At 38.6% G+C, this 25,413-nt stretch overlaps 1 protein-coding gene across 1 annotated transcript in view; it reads left to right on the top strand.

Moving 5' to 3' along the window:
- Positions 1 to 426: 426 nt before the first annotated feature.
- The window catches only part of LOC117324110, a 75,343-nt gene continuing 50,356 nt past the window's right edge, over positions 427 to 25,413 (top strand). The window contains 2 exon segments of the mRNA XM_033879776.1: positions 427 to 1,358; positions 20,656 to 20,696. Coding sequence (XP_033735667.1) covers positions 1,028 to 1,358; positions 20,656 to 20,696 — 372 coding nt within the window. The 5' untranslated portion in view covers positions 427 to 1,027.

The following is a 25,413-nucleotide window of genomic DNA, read 5'->3' as shown; positions in this document are numbered from 1 at the left end:
TGATAAGTGATAGGGAACTTGAGGAGGGAGACAACTTTTTATAAGTGATGGGGAACTGGCGGAGGAATTTTAAGATAACTTTATTAATATAAGTAATAGGGGAACTGGAGGAGGGAGACAATATGATGAGTGTTAAGAAGCCCAAAGAGCGAACCTTAATGAGAATCAACACTAAGAAACTGGGGAATTAAAGGGTGCAATAAAAAGAAAATGCTGTTAAACAGTCTGAACTGGTGTGGTCTTATGAGTGGTGAGACTTCAGGTGCTACGCAATAACAGTTGTTTGTTAGTAGAGATTTGTCTGTATGACTCATCCTTCCAGATTCCAAGTGCCAGTGGTACATGTAGCTGTGTGGTGTATGATGGTTTGGCGGCCCATCAAGTATGCAAGTTTACCTGATGGCCTGGTACTACAGTGGCTGCTGTCCGATTATAAACGGAACTAGTGGCGCTACTAGGCAGTCATAACGGTACACCTTCTCTTCAAACGACTCCGTAGTTTAAGATAACGCGAATCATTTCTATGATTTTCCTACAGATCAGAAGAAACGGATGTCATTAGAGTGACATACTGTTGCATGTCATACCACACACGGATTTAGCATTATATCCAATGTAATTTTCAATGCTGCTGGGTTCGTGAATTGGATATTTGACATCAGCAAAGAGTGTTCAACATTCTCTGTGAGTTACGTTAAGTATGCTGATGACGAAAATGACAGATATTTCAGGCGCTATATGTGAACTGGAGAACTGTAGAGATGAATTGGTGACATTGCTGAACTGGAGTTTGTTTCACTGAATTCTCGACATAAACTGAAATGGACATGGACTTATCTCTGATCGAGCTGGATTCCAAATAATGCCATGGGATTATCAGGGACCACAGGACAATTAATACAGTCCCTTGGTTCCCTGTGGGCATCACAATTAAGAGGAATCTACTGTTTAAACCGTTGAAATCTGACAATCGGTTTTAAAGCCATATCCTTCAATTGTCCTTAGATAACTGTTTTAATATATAACAATGGGTCGTCCGATGGGTCGCAAAGACTCCAGGAGATATGACAATAAATCGCCTAGTATATCCCATTCCTCGCCCCCAGACGTATGGTGTATTTTCCGGCTGAGGGACAGGGATCGTCGAACAGAAAAGCCAAAGAAATCGTGTTGTGACAAAGCTACATTTGTGTGCGAGAGAGAATTGTCACAGCGGCATTACCGACAAGGCAAGAAACGATGCTGTCACGACAAGCAAGATGATTTCTCTGATGACAAAGGGGACATCTATACAACCGCCGGTGAATCGTCGGACATGGACGACAGTTCATCAGACAATAGTTACTGCTCCAGTAGTGGTATGTAGCTAATCCTGCTGTAATAGTGACACTAACATCTGACTTGTAGTAATAGTTACACTGTAACAAATGTCTGGTGTAATAGTTACACTGTACACAACTGTCTGGTGTAATAGGTACAATGTAACGACTGTCCGGTGTAATAATTACACTGTAACAACTGTCTGATGTAATAATTACACTGTAACAACTGTCTGGTGTAATTGTTACACTGTAACTGTCTGGTGTAATAGTTATACTGTAACGACTGTCTGGTGTAATAGTTACACTGTAACGACTGTCTGGTGTAATAGTTACACTGTAACGACTGTCTGGTGTAATAGTTACACTGTGACGACTGTCTAGTGTAATAGTTACACTGTAACAGCTGTCTGGTGTAATAATTATACTGTAACGACTGTCTGGTGTAATAGTTACACTGTAACGACTGTCTGGTGTAATAGTTACACTGTAACGACTGTCTGGTGTAATAGTTACACTGTAACGACTGTCTGGTGTAACAGTTATACTGTGACGACTGTCTGGTGTAATAGTTACACTGTAACAGCTGTCTGGTGTAATAGTTACACTGTAACAAATGTCTGGTGTAATAGTTACACTGTAACGACTGTCTGGTGTAATAGTTACACTGTAAGACAAATATCTGGTCTAATAATTATACTGTACACAAATGTCTGGTGTAATAATTACACTAACAACTGTCTGGTGTAATAGTTACACTGTAACAAATGTCTGGTGTAATAGTTACACTGTAACAACTGTCTGGTGTAATAGTTACACTATAACAAATGTATGATGTGATAGTTACACTGTAACAACTGTCTGGTGTAATAGTTACACTGTAACAAATGTCTGGTGTAATAGTTACACTGTAACAAATGTCTGGTGTAATAGTTACACTGTGACGACTGTCTAGTGTAATAGTTACACTGTAACAAATGTCTGGTGTAACAGTTACACTGTAACGACTGTCTGGTGTAATAATTACACTGTAACAGCTGTCTGGTGTAATAGTTACACTGTAACAGCTGTCTGGTGTAATAGTTACACTGTAACAAATGTCTGGTGTAATAGTTATACTGTAACGACTGTCTGGTGTAATAATTACACTGTAACAGCTGTCTGGTGTAATAGTTACACTGTAACAGCTGTCTGGTGTAATAGTTACACTGTAACGACTGTCTGGTGTAATAGTTACACTGTAACGACTGTCTGGTGTAATAGTTATACTGTAACAGCTGTCTGGTGTAATAGTTATACTGTAACGACTGTCTGGTGTAATAGTTATACTGTAACGACTGTCTGGTGTAATAGTTACACTGTAACAGCTGTCTGGTGTAATAGTTACACTGTACACAAATGTCTGGTGTAATAGTTACACTGTAACGACTGTCTGGTGTAATAGTTATACTGTAACAAATGTCTGGTGTAATAGTTACACTGTAACAAATGTCTGGTGTAATAGTTACACTGTAACGACTGTCTGGTGTAATAGTTACACTGTAACGACTGTCTGGTATAATATTTATACTGTAACGACTGTCTGGTGTAATAGTTACACTGTAACGACTGTCTGGTGTAATAGTTACACTGTAACGACTGTCTGGTGTAATAGTTACACTGTAACGACTGTCTGGTGTAATAGTTACATTGTAACGACTGTCTGGTGTAATAGTTACACTGTAACGACTGTCTGGTGTAATAGTTACATTGTAACGACTGTCTGGTGTAATAGTTACACTGTACACAAATGTCTGGTGTAATAGTTTCACTGTAACGACTGTCTGGTGTAATAGTTATACTGTAACGACTGTCTGGTGTAATAGTTACACTGTAACGACTGTCTGGTGTAATAGTTACACTGTAACGACTGTCTGGTGTAATAGTTACACTGTAACGACTGTCTGGTGTAATAGTTACACTGTAACGACTGTCTGGTGTAATAGTTATACTGTAACAAATGTCTGGTGTGATAATTACACTGTAACGACTGTCTGGTGTAATAGTTACACTGTACACAAATGTATGGTGTAATAGTTACACTGTAACGACTGTCTGGTGTAATAGTTATACTGTAACAAATGTCTGGTGTGATAATTACACTGTACACAAATATCTGGTGTAATAGTTACATTGTACACAAATGTCTGGTGTAATAGTTACACTGTAACGACTGTCTGGTGTAATAGTTACACTGTAACAACTGTCTGGTGTAATAGTTACATTGCAACGACTGTCTGGTGTAATAGTTATACTGTAACAAATGTCTGGTGTGATAATTACACTGTAACGACTGTCTGGTGTAATAGTTACATTGTAACGACTGTCTGGTGTAATAGTTATACTGTAACAAATGTCTGGTGTGATAATTACACTGTAACGACTGTCTGGTGTAATAGTTACACTGTAACGACTGTCTGGTGTAATAGTTACACTGTAACGACTGTCTGGTGTAATAGTTACACTGTAACGACTGTCTGGTGTAATAGTTATACTGTAACAAATGTCTGGTGTAATAGTTACACTGTAACAGCTGTCTGGTGTAATAGTTACACTGTAACGACTGTCTGGTGTAATAGTTACACTGTAACGACTGTCTGGTGTAATAGTTATACTGTAACAAATGTCTGGTGTAATAGTTATACTGTAACAAATGTCTGGTGTAATAGTTACACTGTAACAAATATCTGGTGTAATAGTTACATTGTACACAAATGTCTGGTGTAATAGTTACACTGTAACGACTGTCTGATGTAATAGTTACACTGTAACGACTGTCTGGTGTAATAGTTACATTGTAACGACTGTCTGGTGTAATAGTTATACTGTAACAAATGTCTGGTGTGATAATTACACTGTAACGACTGTCTGGTGTAATAGTTACACTGTAACGACTGTCTGTGTAATAGTTACACTATACACAAATGTCTGGTGTAATAGTTATACTGTAACAAATGTCTGGTGTGATAATTACACTGTTACGACTGTCTGGTGTAATAGTTACACTGTAACGACTGTCTGGTGTAATAGTTACACTGTAACAAATATCTGGTGTAATAGTTACATTGTACACAAATGTCTGGTGTAATAGTTACACTGTAACGACTGTCTGGTGTAATAGTTACACTGTAACAAATGTCTGGTGTAATAGTTACACTAACAAATGTCTGGTGTAATAGTTACACTGTAACAAATGTCTGGTGTAATAGTTACACTAACAAATATCTGGTGTAATAGTTACACTATACACAAATGTCTGGTGTAATAGTTATACTGTAACAAATGTCTGGTGTGATAATTACACTGTTACGACTGTCTGGTGTAATAGTTACACTGTTACGACTGTCTGGTGTAATAGTTACACTGTTACGACTGTCTGGTGTAATAGTTACACTGTAACAAATATCTGGTGTAATAGTTACATTGTACACAAATGTCTGGTGTAATAGTTACACTGTAACGACTGTCTGGTGTAATAGTTACACTGTAACAAATGTCTGGTGTAATAGTTACACTAACAAATGTCTGGTGTAATAGTTACACTGTAACAAATGTCTGGTGTGATAATTACACTGTACACAAATGTCTTGTGTAATAGTTATACTGTAACGACTGTCTGGTGTAATAGTTACACTGTAACAAATGTCTGGTGTAATAGTTACACTGTAACGACTGTCTGGTGTAATAGTTATACTGTAACAATTGTCTGGTGTAATGATTATACTGTACACAAATGTCTGGTGTATTAATTACACTAACAACTGCCTGGTGTAATAATTACACTGTAACAAATGTCTGGTGTGATAATTACACTGTACACAAATATCTGGTTTAATAGTTACACTGTAACAAATGTCTGGTGTAATAGTTACACTGTAACAAATGTCTGGTGTAATGATTATACTGTACACAAATATCTGGTTTAATAGTTACACTGTAACAAATGTCTGGTGTAATGATTATACTGTACACAAATGTCTGGTGTATTAATTACACTAACAACTGCCTGGTGTAATAATTACACTGTAACAAATGTCTGGTGTGATAATTACACTGTACACAAATATCTGGTTTAATAGTTACACTGTAACAACTGTCTGGTGTAATGATTACAATGTAACAAAAGTATAATGTAATGGTTATACTGTATAACCAATGTTTTGTGTAATAATCACACTTACATCTGCCTGGGGTAATAGTTACACTGCATAACAAAAATGCCTGCTGTTATTATTACACTGGAACAACTGTCTGGTGTAATATTTAAATTGTAATAAATGTCTGGTATAATAATTACACTGTAACAAATGTCTTGTTTACTGGTTACACTTTCACGGTTGCTTCTAATGATATACGACGGATAGTGTTAAAACATTACAAAACAAATGCATAAAACATACTCTGGAATGTATGAATTCGAAATGTATTATTATTAGGTATTTAGGACATGTAAATAAGTTTAGGAGCGAGGTTTTACATTATGTGTACCAAATCATGCCATTCTACTTATTAGTCCATATGTCTATACATTCTGATCAGTCTGTCAGGCTGTACCTATCGTCCATTGTCTTGTTAGACCGCCTCACCTGGCATTATTAAGAAGTCACGTGCGAGTAAAGAGTTATATTTGATTTATCATGTCGATTGTGTCTCGCTTAGAAATTGTTGTTGGGATTTAGATATGGGCAATTTAACGTTGATAGCATGTGCCTTGTTATTGTTTGTTTTGGACAATAACAAAAGACAGCCACATACAAATGTAAACACGTTGTGATTAGAACCTATCTAGTATCTACTATATGTTCTGGTACACCTTGTGAAATGGAAACCATTAAATAAATATGTACACTGTATATGCTATATACATTTCTTGCGTTGTCGACTTGCAGGCAACATTATAATGTAATTTGGAGCGGATCCCAGAGAAGTCAAAATTGTAGGTTCAGTTATTCTAGAGACTGTATGTATGTTCAAGTTCAAGTTCTTTATTGACTTTGAGTCTTCCGACTCTCGGTAAGACCATATTTCACAGTTATGGATTTTCCTGCCTTTACTCATCAGTTGGTTTGGTTTGGTTTGTTTTGTTTAACGTCCTATTAACAGCTAAGGTCATTTAAGGACGGCCTCCCGTGCGTGCGATATGCATGTTTGTGGTGAGTGCGTATGTGTGTTTTGGGAGGCTGCGGTATGTTCGTGGTAAGTCTCCTTGTGATAGACCGGAACTTTTGCCGATTTATAGTGCTACCTCACTGAAGCATACTGCCGAAGACATCCAGCAGCACGAGCCCCCCCCCCCCCCCCCCCCCCCCCCCCCCGGGTCACATTATACTGACAACGGGCAGTATGTAATCCTAAATGGATCGCGGTACCCCCCGTGATCCATCGTCGGATGCAATCATTGTATTGTATATATGTTATATGTAATGAATTGAATCAGCTGTAGGTATCCGACGATGCTGTGGTCACAGTACCTATAGCTATATGATGGACATGATCAGGATTAAAAAAGATGAAATTAAAGGAGATAAAAAAAAAAGCTTTTCTTGTTTCACGAAGTGTGCTCATAGACGTCGGGATAATGGTAAGGACTTGGTGGTGTGCCAGTTTATCAACCCCCCCCCCCCCCCCCCCCCCCCACCCCCCACCCCCCTCTACATGCACTCTATATGTCACTTGTTTAGTGTAGAGTCGCGGACAGTGCCTCTCTGTTCTAAACTACTTAAAACCATAACAATGACAGAAAACGCGGAGGGTTTTATTTGCATCGTAAGGCAAAACATAATGTCCTTGTTTTGATTTTGAAGAGATTGAATCACTTTGAATCTTTCAATTAAACTTAATCTATTTTCTTAAATCACTTTGATCCGACACGTATTCATAGATGCACATGACGAACGCAACTTTTCTATCCATTAAAGGAGAAAGCTCTCAGTGTCAATTGTGTGAGAAACATAGACATATGATCATTATTATGATTATCTGCTATAAGAACATAGTCTAACAGGCGTGAGACAAGAGTGTGTTTGTGACTCTCACAGTCTAACAGGCGTGATACTGTGTATCGGACTCACAGTCTTACAGGCGTGAGACGAGAGTGTGTTTGTGACTCTCACAGTCTGACAGGCGTGAGACGAGAGTGTGTTTGCGACTCTCGCAGTCTAACAGGCGTGAGACATGAGTGTGTTTGCGACTCTCACAGTCTAACAGGCATGATACTGTATATCGGACTCACAGTCTAATAGGCGTGATACTGTGTATCGGACTCACAGTCTAATAGGCGTGAGACGAGAGTGTGTTTGCGACTCTCATCCTCTAACAGATATGAGACTGTGTATCGGACTCTCACAGTGTAACAAATGCGACAAGAGTGTGATTTTTTTACTCTCACTTTCTAACAGGCGTGGGACGAGAGTGTGTCTCTAACGGAGTCTATTTACGTCTTACAGTATTTGTTAAAAGACAAAATTGCGTGTCAATCATTTTAGGCATTGCAGAGACCTATCCTATACATGTAGTATGTATGTATGCATGTATGTATGTATGTATGTATGTATGGACACTGTAACCATGAACTTAATCACATTATTTTGTAGTGATTAGCGATCGATTGATCGAGCAACTGTAATACATTGTAGTAATCTACATTTATAATTAACCTGGTAATTTGATGGCTATAAACTCCTCACAAAGAAGCAATAAAAAAATCTTATTTCCAAAAGTTCGCATGAGAAAATGATGACTTGTGGTACTGTGGAAATAACATTTCGCACAGTTTAATGTTTTTATCATGAATTTATATGGTTCGGAGAAATTTCTCGAAAAGCTGGTTAGCATACGGTGAATTTTCTACACATTTATTCTTTACAATATAACTTAATTTATTGCTATGGATATATAAATTTGATTGTCATCTGACATATGAAAAGAAGCATTAAAAATTGTTTAATCTTTTTTAAAATTACTTCGTTCTGAATTGACCGTATTTTAAAGTGTGTGCGTGTGTTTTTTTTTTTTTTAACAGTTAGCGAGAGTGACGAAGGGAGAAACTGTGAGAACAATGTAGAAATACTTATCATTGAGCGATCTCGGGAGGTTTTGGGGCGACTCCATTGAAATCCTACCACGATTTTATCCATTAGGGCTGATATACATAATCGGCCTGTTATAAAAAAAAAATAGCTTAACAGCCTCCCAACAAAAAGTTGCCCTGTAACAGTGATGTCAGAAAATTATAGAGGACATTTACACGTGTAACTAGTAAAACATCTCACACGACACATTTTCTGTGTCTAAGACCAGACCACTGACTGACTGTGCAGCACGTGAATGGGACAACACGCAAGCACCTATAGTACATGTATCCAGGCCCGAGTGCTGACTGGCACACAGATGGGTTTCTAGGTTCCTATTTTGAGGCCTTGCCACGTGAATAGCTCCTGTGTAATGTTCAGAACTGGCTCAAAAGTTTAAATATGCATATATATCTACACTGAATTTTATAATGAAAGGGGACAGCGCATTGGATTCTTTCTTGGCTGAAAAGAGCCGTGCAACAGCACTTCTAAGGAATGAGGACTCGAATCTAATTCGTTCAAAAGGTCGGTGGGTTTTAATACTTTTGATAAAGATGGATAATATGTTTTAGGATTGACCAGGATTGTTGAATGGGCAAGGTAATCTGATACATGAATTAACTCTGTGTCGACTATTGTCCAACAATAACACTGTTTATCTACTAAATACTTACTTATAGAACAAATAGACGTGTGTGGAATGAAAGTTTAAACACGCCCGCGATTTATTAGTAAATACGATCGACTGTTGTTGCAAGCTGTCGTCAGATTTTGTGTGTGATGAAGGATTGTGTTCCGACAACAGTTGGCCCCTTGTGCTAGACACAGTAGGTCCCGAGTTTCTTGTGTCGGAGTAAGCTAACCAGTATGGATTAGAGTATATACAGTCGTTGGAGACGTGCGGTTTTCAGTGGGTATACCTGGCCATGGATTTATACCTAGAGTAGCGGTTATTAGAAGATTTCCGACGGGACAGTTTGGTTTATATGTCCTTTGACACTTTATGGGATTCAGGAAACTAACAGGATGGACAGGTTTATAAAGAACTGAAAAGGAAACGTGGCCTGTCTACATACAGATGGAAATTATCAACATTTGGTTTTGATCCAGTGTTTAAATTCCATGACCATGTGTGGTTGGGGCACGCATTTAATTTATGTGTGTAAACCACACGTGTATTATATAAAGACAGTTGGTTGACTGATGCCACAAACAAATGGACTGGTATGGAATACAGTTAAGTTTTTTCCTTCCTTGGAATATTTGTGAGGAACGTGTGTTTATATTGGGAGTTATGTGTGCTATGTGATCATACTGTGTACACTTACTGATATTTGATCTTCATGCAAGATATTGGGCAAGCTGATCAATACAATGAGTGAATCAGACAGTCTTGTCACAGGTAAGTTGTAAACTCTACACCTGTGTAGATAGATACCCACACACCTGTCTAAACCAAACCCTGTATAACCTGTAATCCCATATAACATATATTTAAGACATTATTGTTGCATTGTGTCCAAGTATTGGTACACACATAGATATGTTCTATACAGTAGTCAAAACTTTCACAATTACACTTACATACTACCACCATTGAACAGTTGTCATGTTGGCCTGTACTGATTTGGGAAACGGGGGCTTGGAACTTTTGGTATCTGTTACAGGTATCTATACTGATCTGTTACAGGTATCTATACTGATCTGTTACAGGTATCTATACTGATCTGTTACAGGTATCTATACTGATCTGTTACAGGTATCTATACTGATATGTTACAGGTATCTGTTACAGGTATCTATACTGATCTGTTACAGGTATCTATACTGATCTGTTACAGGTATCTATACTGATCTGTTACAGGTATCTATACTGATCTGTTACAGGTATCTATACTGATCTGTTCCATGTATCTGTTACAGGTATCTGTTACAGGTATCTGTTACATGTATCTATACTGATCTGTTACAGGTATCTATACTGATCTGTTACAGGTATCTATACTGATCTGTTACAGGTATCTATACTGATCTGTTACAGGTATCTATACTGATCTGTTACAGGTATCTATACTGATCTGTTACAGGTATCTATACTGATCTGTTCCAGGTATCTGTTACAGGTATCTGTTACAGGTATCTGTTACAGGTATCTATACTGATCTGTTACAGGTATCTGTTACAGGTATCTATACTGATCTGTTACATGTATCTATACTGATCTGTAACAGGTATCTATACTGATCTGTTACAGGTATCTGTTACAGGTATCTATACTAATCAGTTACAGGTATCTTTTACAGGTATCTGTTACAGGTATCTATACTTATCTGCTACAGGTATCTATACTGATCTGTTACAGGTATCTATACTGATGTGTTACAGGTATCTATACTGATCTGGTACAGGTATCTGTTACAGGTATCTATACTGATCTGTTACAGGTATCTATACTGATATGTTACAGGTATCTATACTGATCTGTTACAGGTATCTATACTGATCTGTTACAGGTATCTATACTGATCTGTTACAGGTATCTATACTGATCTGTTACAGGTATCTATACTGATCTGTTACAGGTATCTATACTGATCTGTTCCAGGTATCTGTTACAGGTATCTGTTACAGGTATCTATACTGATCTGTTACAGGTATCTGTTACAGGTATCTATACTGATCTGTTACATGTATCTATACTGATCTGTTACAGGTATCTATACTGATCTGTAACAGGTATCTATACTGATCTGTTACAGGTATCTGTTACAGGTATCTATACTAATCAGTTACAGGTATCTTTTACAGGTATCTGTTACAGGTATCTATACTTATCTGCTACAGGTATCTATACTGATCTGTTACAGGTATCTATACTGATGTGTTACAGGTATCTATACTGATCTGGTACAGGTATCTGTTACAGGTATCTATACTGATCTGTTACAGGTATCTATACTGATATGTTACAGGTATCTATACTGATCTGTTACAGGTATCTATACTGATCTGTTACAGGTGTCTATACTGATCTGTTACAGGTATCTATACTGATCTGTTACAGGTATCTATACTGATGTGTTACAGGTATCTATACTGATGTGTTACAGGTATCTATACTGATCTGTTACAGGTATCTATACTGATCTGTTACAGGTGTCTATACTGATCTGTTACAGGTATCTATACTGATATGTTACAGGTATCTATACTGATCTGTTACAGGTATCTATACTGATGTGTTACAGGTATCTATACTGATCTGTTACAGGTATCTATACTGATCTGTTACAGGTATCTATACTGATCTGTTACAGGTATCTATATTGATCTGTTACAGGTATCTGTTACAGGTATCTATACTGATATGTTACAGGTATCTGTTACAGGTATCTATACTGATCTGTTACAGGTATCTATACTGATCTGTTACAGGTATCTATACTAATCAGTTACAGGTATCTTTTACAGGTATCTGTTACAGGTATCTATACTGATCTGTTACAGGTATCTGTTACAGGTATCTATACTGATCTGTTACAGGTATCTGTTACAGGTATCTATATTGATCTGTTACAGGTATCTGTTACAGGTATCTAAACTGATCTTAGCTTACCTCAATGAGTTCACCATGGCAATTTGTGTCAGAAATGGATGTCTTTGTTAGTATAAATGTCTATAGAACCATTTTATTGTATCTGTTTGAAGTCATATTATGAAGCTTTAGATATTGAATTTTAAATGAAGTATACATATGAGTGTTAAAGATGTTTATATGAGTAATAGGTCTTGTAGTTCAAGGTACTTCCTTATGCACTAGGAACATCACTAACTATACTGTACCTCATTTGTGAAGTTTTAGAATCACACCTTTATTCAGCTACATGGACATTTATAAGTTGTTTATGAGGAATTTGTTATAATTGAGCTATATTTACATCACTCCAAGTCAGGAGGGAAAATAATTGGTTTAATGTTGGACTGAGTGGCACCTCCGTTTATTACAGTTTGATTACAGCCAGGTGATGGGGTTGAGATATTGTGACTTTGGTGGGATTGAGATATTGTGACAGTGGTGGAATATTGTGATAGTGGTGGGATATTGTAACAGTGGTGGGATTGAGATATTGTGACAGTAGTGGGATTGAGATATTGTGACAGTGGTGGGATTGAGATATTGTGACAGTGGTGGGATTGGGATATTGTGACAGTGGTGGGATATTGTGGCAGTGGTTGGATTGAGATATTGTGACGGTGGGATTGAGATATTGTGACAGTGGTGGGATTGAGATATTGTGACAGTGGTGGGATTGAGATATTGTGACAGTGGTGGGATTGAGATATTGTGACAGTGGTGGGATTGAGATATTGTGACAGTGGTTGGATTGGGATATTGTGACAGTGGTGGGATTGGGATATTGTGACAGTGGTGGGATTGAGATATTGTGACAGTGGTTGGATTGGGATATTGTGACAGTGGTGGGATTGAGATATTGTGACAGTGGTGGGATTGGGATATTGTGACAGTGGTGGGATTGTGATATTGTGACAGTGGTGGGATTGAGATATTGTGACAGTGGTGGGATTGAGATATTGTGACGGTGGTGGGATTGAGATATTGTGACAGTGGTGGGATTGAGATATTGTGACAGTGGTGGGATATTATGACAGTGGTTGGATTGAGATATTGTGACAGTGGTGGGATTGAGATATTGTGACAGTGGTGGGATTGAGATATTGTGACAGTGGTGGGATTGAGATATTGTGACAGTGGTGGGATATTGTGACAGTGGTGGGATTGAGATATTGTGACAGTGGTGGGATATTGTGACAGTGGTGGGATTGAGATATTGTGACAGTGGTGGGATTGAGATATTGTGACAGTGGTGGGATTGAGATATTGTGACAGTGGTGGGATTGAGATATTGTGACAGTAGTGGGATTGAGATATTGTGACAGTGGTGGGATATTGTGACAGTGGTGGGATTGAGATATTGTGACAGTGGTGGGATTGAGATATTGTGACAGTGGTGGGATTGGGATATTGTGACAGTGGTGGGATATTGTGGCAGTGGTTGGATTGAGATATTGTGACGGTGGGATTGAGATATTGTGACAGTGGTGGGATTGAGATATTGTGACAGTGGTGGGATTGAGATATTGTGACAGTGGTGGGATTGAGATATTGTGACAGTGGTGGGATTGAGATATTGTGACAGTGGTGGATTGGGATATTGTGACAGTGGTGGGATTGAGATATTGTGACAGTGGTGGGATTGAGATATTGTGACAGTGGTTGGATTGGGATATTGTGACAGTGGTGGGATTGAGATATTGTGACAGTGGTGGGATTGAGATATTGTGACGGTGGTGGGATTGAGATATTGTGACAGTGGTGGGATTGAGATATTGTGACAGTGGTGGGATATTGTGACAGTGGTTGGATTGAGATATTGTGACAGTGGTGGGATTGAGATATTGTGACAGTGGTGGGATTGAGATATTGTGACTGTGAGTGTGGATATTGTGACAGTGGTGGATTGAGATATTGTGACAGTGGTGGGATTGAGATATTGTGACAGTGGTGGGATTGAGATATTGTGACGGTGGTAGGATTGAGATATTGTGACAGTGGTGGGATTGAGATATTGTGACGGTGGTGGGATTGAGATATTGTGACAGTGGTGGGATTGAGATATTGTGACAGTGGTGGGATTGAGATATTGTGACAGTGGTGGGATTGAGATATTGTGACAGTGGTGGGATTGAGATATTGTGACAGTGGTGGGATATTGTGACAGTGGTGGGATTGAGATATTGTGACAGTGGTGGGATTGAGATATTGTGACAGTGGTGGGATTGAGATTTTGTGACAGTGGTGGGATTGAGATATTGTGACAGTGGTGGGATTGAGATATTGTGACAGTGGTGGGATTGAGATATTGTGACAGTGGTGGGATTGAGATATTGTGACAGTGGTGGGATTGAGATATTGTGACGGTGGTGGGATATTGTGACAGTGGTGGGATTGGGATATTGTGACAGTGGTGGGATATTGTGGCAGTGGTTGGATTGAGATATTGTGACGGTGGGATTGAGATATTGTGACTTTGGTGGGATTGATATATTGTAACAGTGGTGTGATTGAGATATTGTGACAGTGGTGGGATTGAGATATTGTGACAGTGGTTGGATTGAGATATTGTGACAGTGGTGGGATATTGTGACAGTGGTGGGATTGAGATATTGTGACAGTGGTGGGATATTGTGACAGTGGTGGGATTGAGATATTGTGACAGTGGTGGGATTGAGATATTGTGACAGTGGTGGGATATTGTGACAGTGGTGGGATATTGTGACAGTGGTGGGATTGAGATATTGTGACAGTGGTGTGATTGAGATATTGTGACAGTGGTGGGATTGAGATATTGTGACAGTGGTGGGATTGAGATATTGTGACAGTGGTGGGATTGAGATATTGTGACAGTGGTGGGATATTGTGACAGTGGTGGGATTGATATATTGTGACAGTGGTGGGATTGAGATATTGTGACGGTGGTGGGATATTGTGACAGTGGTGGGATTGAGATATTGTGACAGTGGTGGGATTGTGATATTGTGACGGTGGGATTGAGATATTGTGACAGTGGTGGGATTGAGATATTGTGACAGTGGTGGGATTGAGATATTGTGACAGTGGTGGGATTGAGATATTGTGACAGTGGTGGGATATTGTGACAGTGGTTGGATTGAGATATTGTGATGGTGGTGGGATATTGTGACAGTGGTGGGATTGGGATATTGTGACAGTGGTGGGATTGAGATATTGTGACAGTGGTGGGATTGAGATATTGTGACAGTGGTGGGATTGAGATATTGTGACAGTGGTGGGATATTGTGACAGTGGTTGGATTGAGATATTGTGACGGTGGGATTGAGATATTGTGACTTTGGTGGGATTGAGATATTGTAACAGTGGTGGGATATTGTGGCAGTGGTTGGATTGAGATATTGTGACAATGGTTGGATTGAGATATTGTGACAGTGGTGGGATTGTGATATTGTGACGGTGGTGGGATATTGTGACAGTGGTGGGATTGAGATATTGTGACAGTGGTGAGATATTGTGACGGTGGGATTGAGATATTGTGACTTTGGTGGGATTGAGATATTGTAACAGTGGTGTGATTGAGATATTGTGACAGTGGTGGGATTGAGATATTGTGACAGTGGTTGGATTGTGATATTGTGACAGTGGTGGGATTGAGATATTGTGACAGTGGTGGGATATTGTGACAGTGGTGGGATTGAGATATTGTGACAGTGGTGGGATTGTGATATTGTGACGGTGGGATTGAGATATTGTGACGGTGGGATTGAGATATTGTGACAGTGGTGGGATTGAGATATTGTGACAGTGGTGGGATTGAGATATTGTGACAGTGGTGGGATTGAGATATTGTGACAGTGGTGGGATTGAAATATTGTGACAGTGGTGGGATTGTGATATTGTGACAGTAGTGGGATATTGTGACAGTGGTGGGATTGAGATATTGTGACACTAGTGGGATATTGTGACAGTGGTGGGATTGAGATATTGTGACAATGGTTGGATTGAGATATTGTGACAGTGGTGGGATTGTGATATTGTGACAGTGGTGGGATATTGTGACAATGGTGGGATTGAGATATTTTACAGCTACATAACAAGTATATGTACGTTAATTAATGTTCAATTGTAATTAGCTTGTTATCCTGAAAAGAGATGAGCACTCCATTTTTTTTAAATTTTGGAAAGCTAAATTATTTCAATTTATTTAAAAAAGAAATCCTTATTAAAATCTACAAATGAATTGTTCATGTTACTTTTACAGGAAACACTGCATGTATAATTAACTTTAAGGTATGATAATTGATTTGGCAAACAAAAGCAATCCTTCCTCTGTAACAAGGAGTCAGAGATGGCGAATAAATAGTGAGGAGGGGCGGAGATAGGGGATTTTACTATGTCACTTTGTAGGGAGTTTATAAGGGCATCGACTTGAACCTAGGACGTCTGTTTAATGACTCCAGATTTTGTTACATTGTGTGGAGGCATATGGTGAGGAATGTTGGCCTGTGTCACACTGAATCTGGTCACACATCAGACTATTGTTGTGATAGTATTGTTGTCAGCACTATAGGACTGGCTCATTGACACCACTAAACAGGTGCATTACTAGTAACACTCAGAAGAGTAGGTCAACAGTACAAAATGGTCTTACAGTAGAACTTATTGGAGGAATTTGTTCTCTATGGAGGGATATTGATTCAGACTGCTGACAGACTTTAATGTATGTATACTACACACACCTATAATTATATCCAGAAAATGAATGGGGTTATATAGACCTGCACACATGTAGGTGCATTTATTATAGAACTACACTAGAGTTTGGTTACCAAATAGAATAAGTGACAGAGCCCAGGGACTTGGCACAACTTTCCAACCCGTTCTCCATATATATATTAAAGATTTTTTGATACATATACAATATATATATTTATGAACTGTGCGTTGGAAATTCTATAATACATAAAGATTGCAAATTTGTGCCAAGTCAGGGCCGTGAATTCAAGAACCATGAAACCAGTTAAGTTTTTAAGGACTCCAGTGCTTGATGTAGTTGATGTCAGTCTTTAATTGCAAGTTTTTTTATATACCTGTGAAGTTCGACAGGTATGTCATGAAATAGCATCTACAGCTGTCCGTCTGTCTGTACTACCGTCTGTCCATCCGTCTGTCCATCCGTCCTTCCAGTTCAAGTTTAGGTGCAAGTTTCATCAGTGGACAGTTAAGTTAGATCATGTGATATTGTGTGGGGTCTAACAACAACAATATGGATTTAATTTTGGAAAATAATTTCAGTTTTTTTTTAATATTTGGAAAGGTCACACAGATGTATTATGCATCCGTTTGTGGTGCTTTTGTTAAGGAACTGGCATATTGATAGATTTATCACTGTGGCCAGTACATGTTCATATATAAAGTCGCTCGTATTAAGAAATAAGTAGCTGCTATATAAGCACAGACTCTGAGATCTATCCAGCGTAAACTTAATTTTGACCACAAACTCCTCCCTCACAAATGTTTTTGCACTTTGTAATTGACAATATGTAGATCTGTGTGACAGAAGCAATTGTGATTCAATATTTTGATCAGTATTTTAATTTTATCCATACGTCTTGTCTCAGTTGCTCATGTTTTCCTGACATCTTGTTCAACTTTCATTTTTGTAATACATTTTAATTAAAGAAATACATTTTGTACAACATTTTATATTCTGGAAATAAAACTCCCAATTTGCAAATGATTAATTCTGACCTCATAATTACTAGATCAATAATGAAATTTTAGACCAAACCTAAAGACACAAAGTCTTAAATGTAAACCCGAGCAGCTGTCTACCTAAGAGACTCGGTCGACTATGGGCATTAACACGATTAAGGGATGAAAACTGATCATGAACAGAGACGATATACAGCATTATATGGAGTACATAGTGGATTAGTATGTATAGACTGGAACAGTCAGAAGATACATGGACTGATAGTCTAGCGATAACTTGTAGATTCAGTTTTGTACACCTGTTAATTTTCAAAATCATCAAGATAGCTGCATTTACTTAGATGTTACTGAAGAGCAAATCTTTGTGATCATAAAGGCCAGACATATAATTGTATGAGTTCTGATAATTCGGTACACTCGTGGCTGACATGTTACTTTGTTTCCTAAGCAGCTGCTTTTACATTAAAGATTCCATGGCTTGATTCGAGATCAATTTATTTACAAGGCATACTCAAAATAAAGATATCGTTAGCAACAAGACGAATGCTGTATGGGTGTTGTGCAGTTTATTTTGGAAATATCTTTTAGCTCAATTGGCAAGGGATCCTTTGTTGCCTCATCCATCCATCCATCCACTTTGATACTGATAATTGGCTATGAGGTACCTGGAATAGAGTGAAATAAATTGCCCTCGTATGAACAAACATGACCAATTCTCAAGATACTCTGAGCTATTACTTTGCCACGCTGGTTCTTAAAGGATGGAATGCTTTAAAGTTTCTTCACCTTGACCTTGAAATATTGTCAAGGTCATATCAAAATGTCAAACTTGTTGAGAATTAATTTCCTGAAATTTCATAGCATCTTGAGTATACTTTTTTTCTGGTATATGTACACATAGTACGGAGAGGTGTAAAATTTCCATATATGAATGACCCTGATCTATTTTCATGATAACAAGGGTTAAATATGTAAAAAAAACAACTTGAGAATCTTTTTTAATTTTGCATTTGTTCAATTACTTGTTCTTGTTACTAAAACGTATATTTTCAAAACATGCTTATTAGTACCCTTCCAGTGAAACCGCAGGGGACTATAGGTTTTCTCCCCGTCTGTCTGTCGATCGTCACTCAGTTTTCCACTTTTTTCTAAGCCATGCTTCAAGTTATGTTGGTGAAAGTTGGTATGTATCTTCAGTATGAGTAGCTTCTGATCAAATTCAATTTTCAGGGTTTTTGGGTCAAGGTCAAGGTCACTTACTATTTTTAGCAGTGATCAGTATGGGGACATATATATTGCTTTAGCAATACCCAGCAAGCTGGTTTCCAAAACTGTCTTATTTTCAAGATTTTAGAGTACATGGTACATGTATATGAATTTGTTGTCATATTATTCACCTGTGCACTTTGCATTTTCATTTGTGAAAATATCAAAGTTCATCAAGTCTGGATTCACAATACTGTACATATGAAGGCTGTACATTTGTATATATACACTGCCGATCAGACAATAGACATGGTAGTATATATATATATATTATGGTACATTTCAGTCTACAGGTCTGTTAGTTTTTATAAGGTTTATACACACAGTAGTAGGACAGTTGTCATTAATTGAAGACAAGCACCTGTCAGTCCCTGATGTGTCACATGCTGGGTCCATTCTCCAGTACAAGGCCACTGTAGTACTGTGATACACTCCGGGGAATTCGGTCCATTCTCCAGTACAAGGCCACTGTAGTACTGTGATACACTCCGGGGAATTAAGCACACTTATCAGCAGGTTTTATTCAGCGGAATTTAAATTCAGTTTAATGTTTCTTGCATGGTATCATCTCAATTGAGAATTACCATATTTGTTACACTTTAAACTTCGGGTGGGGTATGTTGTTCTGGAAATTCCAGGAAATTCCCGAAAATTTCCCTAGCACAACATTGTGGCGTTTTTTATCCCCACCTAGGACCAAATGTTTTGTTATGTACTAAATGTTGGTTCAGGCTTGGAAATCCATATTTCCAGGTCTGTCGTTTATATATAATAAACGGCCAATTTCATTCTAAACTTGGTTGTCTGTCTTATTTGTTATGGTTATATGCATTTGGTCCAACAAGCTTGCCCTCACGACAGTCATGTATAAATGATAATTAAAATAACATTTTAATGTACTTTATACATGCTAGGAGCTGTTATTGTATAGTTATGTTTATGAATTATATATTTTACCACATTTTGGATCACTTTAAATTTCGCGCGTTGTATACGGAAGGGGGATATGGTCAAGAGGTCATACTAAGATATTTACGCATGCGCAATTACGCACAGAAAACAAACAAAGAAAATCGAGGAACAATCAGAGCAGGTCAGTCTGGTTTTATTTACATATATTCAGGAAGATTGTTTTAATCCGCCTCCACCCCCTCCTCCTTCCGTTCATAGTATATTTCTTAATAGGAGCTGTGACTCCTTTTGTATTCTATCTACTCTAGGTTGGGCGTTTTTTATCCCCACCTAGGACCAAATGTTTTGTTATGTACTAAATGTTGGTTCAGGCTTGGAAATCCATATTTCCAGGTCTGTCGTTTATATATAATAAACGGCCAATTTCATTCTAAACTTGGTTGTCTGTCTTATTTGTTATGGTTATATGCATTTGGTCCAACAAGCTTGCCCTCACGACAGTCATGTATAAATATATGTTACCAATGTCTACAGTAATTACACTACACACATGTATTCTATATATTAGATATGACAGCTGATCTATTGAAAAATTTAATTTAATTATGCGATTGACATTAATCATTCCTGTAGTGTTACAGTTGTTCCAAATGACATGTACTGAGTGTCTAGATGGGTGCACTATTTTCAATTTAACTTCAGTTGTTTTTTGTTGCAGCCACCATGGACCAAATGGAGCTAGCAGAGCAGTTAGCCATGGTGAGTATAGGGAAGTTTTCCTTTCCATTGCAGTATCTAAAAAACCCTGTGTCCACAAATAAGCTTGATTCTGCCCCAAATATAGGCCACTTCTTCCTGTCTGAAGAATCTTGCCAAACACGAACTCCTGTAGGCCAAACTAGTGAAATGTTAACAGGCAACTCGATCAAAGCCGAGAGAGGGGTGCCAACGATGGACTGCCTCTGAAGAAGCAACGACTCAGGCCAAATCCTTTTTTCCCATATATTGGCCATTAAAATAACCGTTCATTAAGTGTGATTAATAAAGGTTGAGACCATTACCTTACAGAAAACAAAATCAATTACATATTATTATATAGAATTTTATATAAAAGTATGAAAATATGTAGCATTACAGTCAAATCTGTCTTATGTGACTTTCCAAGGGAAACCTGCCAAAAAGGTCACATAAAACAGGTGGTCGCTTAACACAGGTTAGGGATTTTGGTTTATAGTCTGAGGTAAAGACAACAAAGAATAGCTCTGTATGTTTATCACATTTATTATGTACTCTGTAGGGTTCTCCAGGTTCTGAAATTTAAGCATACTGCAGTTTGTGAGACCGCATCGCGTTGATTGAAATTACATATGTTTAGTCATAATCAAATAAGTGGTTTGGAGTGTAATTATGAATTCTCATACTTTTAAATGTCAATATAAAACATAAAAAACAACTAATTTAGGGGGGGGGGGTTGGGGTTGGGGTTGGGGGGGGGGGGGGGGGGGGGGATCAGCATACTAGGTGTTCCAGACAAAGAATTGCAAACAGGGTACATGGCCATCAAAAATAGGGCCATCAAAATAGGGTACATGGCCATCAAATATAGGGTACATGGCCATCAAAAATAGGGTACATGGCCATCAAATATAGGGTACATGGCCATCAAATATAGGGTACATGGCAATCAAAATAGGGTACATGACCATCAAATATAGGGTACATGGCCATCAAAATAGGGTACATGGCCATCAAATATAGGGTACATGGCCATCAAATATAGGGTACATGGCCATCAAATATAGGGTATATGGCCATCAAATATAGGGTACATGGCCATCAAATATAGGGTACATGGCCATCAAATATAGGGTACATGGCCATCAAATATAGGGTACATGGCCATCAAATATAGGGTACATGGCCATCAAATATAGGGTACATGGCCATCAAATATAGGGTACATGGCCATCAAAATAGGGTACATGACCATCAAATATAGGGTACATGGCCGTCAAATATAGGGTACATGGCCATCAAATATAGGGTACATGGCCATCAAATATAGGGTACATGACCATCAAATATAGGGTACATGGCCATCAAATATAGGGTACATGGCCATCAAATATAGGGTACATGGCCATCAAATATAGGGTACATGGCCATCAAATATAGGGTACATGGCCATCAAAATAGGGTACATGGCCATCAAATATAGGGTACATGGCCATCAAATATAGGGTACATGTTCATCAAAAATTAGGGTAAAACAGGGTACATGGCCATCATAGATATTGTAAAATAGGATGAATAAAACCAAAAACGAAACTGTTTATATATTATCATATACAACATAACCAGTGCCCTGTAAAATATAATTTCCAATGGAATCTGGTCAGTTTCCATTTCAGTGTTAATAGCTTACAACTGACATTTCTTGTACTGCCCTGCCACATACTCATTTACAGCCAAGTTGACTGGAACAGAACAGAGTAAAGTATTTTGTTCAAGGATACAACACAGTGTGGTGCCTGGACTCGAACTAGCAACCCTTCCGTCACGACCCTTAAGTCACGACCCTTCAGTCACGACCCTTCCGTCATGTAGCCTTACATCCTACCTCTAGACCACCGTGCCTGTATCTCTAAACCAACTGACATAGGTGGATAGAAATTATCAATTTCTGTTAAATTATTATGTAATTGAACTGGAATCATGAATTCATGCTAGCTTTTCAGTTATATAATTCATGAATATCTACTCTGGTATGTTTGATGTGTAATGAGTTATATACAGAGATAAATGTATTTGTGATGAAACAGATGCAGACTTAAGATGTTGGGACTGGTATTCATGCAGAAAGTTGAAAGCCCAACACTCAAACAGAAAACCAAAACAGCCAGAACATTCTTGGCAGTCGATCCACACATAGATTATAGAATAAGTGATATAAACAAAGTCATGTATGGAGATAGTTTCAGTCTCAGCAACGCCTGGGTCACATTACCACTTGGCTGTATTCAGCATGCAAAATAATGTACAAAGATAGTCTCACTCACTAACACCTGGTCACAACAAAACTGATACAAATAACTGAAAGTTTTGTAACCCCCTGACCTTCTCATTGACCAACCTCAGATATACAATTTTGCTATGTCTTTACAACAGTAAAGGTCATATATATATGGCCTAAGTCAAAAGTCATATCCTTTCCATGGATGATTGGACCTAAGTCAAAGGTCATTCTCTGTCATTAGTTGATGGGGCCTGAGTCAAAGGTCATTCCCTTTTTTATACTGACGACTCCACCAGGTCACATTATACTGACCACTCCACCAGGTCACATTGTACTGACCACTCCACCATCTCACATTATACTGACCACTCCACCAGGTCACATTATACTGACCACTCCACCAGGTCACATTATACTGACCACTCCACCAGGTCACATTATACTGACCACTCCACCAGGTCACATTATACTGACCACTCCACCATCTCACATTATACTGACCACTCCACCATCTCACATTATACTGACCACTCCACCAGGTCACATTATACTGACCACTCCACCAGGTCACATTATACTGACCACTCCACCAGCTCACATTACACTGACCACTCCACCAGTTCACATTATACTGACCACTCCACCATCTCACATTATACTGACCACTCCACCAGCTCACATTATACTGACCACTCAACCAGCTCACATTATACTGACCACTCCACCAGCTCACATTATACTGACCACTCCACCAGGTCACATTGAACTGACCACTCCACCAGGTCACATTATACTGACCACTCCACCAGGTCACATTGAACTGACCACTCCACCAGGTCACATTATACTGACCACTCCACCAGGTCACATTGAACTGACCACTCCACCAGGTCACATTATACTGACCACTCCACCAGGTCACATTGAACTGACCACTCCACCAGGTCACATTATACTGACCACTCCACCAGGTCACATTGAACTGACCACTCCACCAGTTCACATTATACTGACCACTCCACCAGGTCACATTGAACTGACCACTCCACCAGTTCACATTATACTGACCATGCCTACCTAGATGATGCATTTGTACATCTACTAATTGTCTAGACCATAAACTTCCTCATTTCATCAGACACCCAACCAAGGCCATAGTGGTGTATTCCTAATGCTTTACATGTGTATAGAGGAGAGAAATTAATGTCCCAAATGTTGCATTGGATACAGCAAGTATTTGTTAAGATCATCCCTGTTTCCTCAATGGAGTGACTTTTTCCTTAGTCATATGAGGCCCATGTACCAAGTCTAATAATTGAATCATTCGCATTACATTCAATACTCGGATTCTATTCCTACACTGTAATTCAGATCAGAAATTATATTTTTAATCCTTATAGTTAAATGTCTTAAAAACTAAGCAAAATTGAGATGCAGTAATATATAAAATGTACCATGCAGTTAATACAATGTGATCATGCTGAGTCAGCAAATACTAACCATTAATTGTTATGAAAATAGAAACGTTACAAAATATTACATGCTCAAGCATTCTTCTCTGATAAAAATTGTTGCTGGATGTACATGCATCCAACTGGAGTGTCACTCCTCCCTGTACCCATGCTAGTCTGACACAGCAGTGTAATGCGTGGCTATTAGTCAGCACTTGGTGATTGTCCAATTTCACTTTTCATGTGTTGTGTAACATGAACAATGCCTGGAATGAATGATGTTTTTAAGTGAGACAGTGTACTGTAATTCTGACATAATAATGTTTCAAGGCATCCTATGTGTTACTGAGACCTACAATGACAGTAGGCTCTGTAAGGGTAGACCTCCAGTGTGTTACTGAGACCTACAATGACAGTAGGCTCTGTAAGGGTAGACCTCCAGTGTGTTACTGAGACCTACAATGACAGTAGACTCTGTAAGGGTAGACCTCCAGTGTGTTACTGAGACCTACAATGACAGTAGACTCTGTAAGGGTAGACCTCCAGTGTGTTACTGAGACCTACAATGACAGTAGGCTCTGTAAGGGTAGACCTCCAGTGTGGTACTGAGACCTACAATGACAGTAGGCTCTGTAAGGGTAGACCTCCAGTGTGGTACTGAGACCTACAATGACAGTAGACTCTGTAAGGGTAGACCTCCAGTGTGGTACTGAGGACTACAATGACAGTAGACTCTGTAAGGGTGGACATTCAGATAGAGGTTACTGAGACCTACAATGACAGTAGACTCTGTAAGGGTAGACCTCCAGTGTGTTACTGAGACCTACAATGACAGTAGACTCTGTAAGGGTAGACCTCCAGTGTGTTACTGAGACCTACAATGACAGTAGACTCTGTAAGGGTAGACCTCCAGTGTGTTACTGAGACCTACAATGACAGTAGACTCTGTAAGGGTAGACCTCCAGTGTGGTACTGAGACCTACATGACGTAGACTCTTAAGGTAGACCT

Source organism: Pecten maximus, chromosome 3 (assembly GCF_902652985.1).
Source record: "Pecten maximus chromosome 3, xPecMax1.1, whole genome shotgun sequence".
NCBI classification, from domain to species: domain Eukaryota; kingdom Metazoa; phylum Mollusca; class Bivalvia; order Pectinida; family Pectinidae; genus Pecten; species Pecten maximus.
Note: the sequence above shows the minus strand (reverse complement) of the source record. Positions and strands in the feature narration are given on the sequence as shown.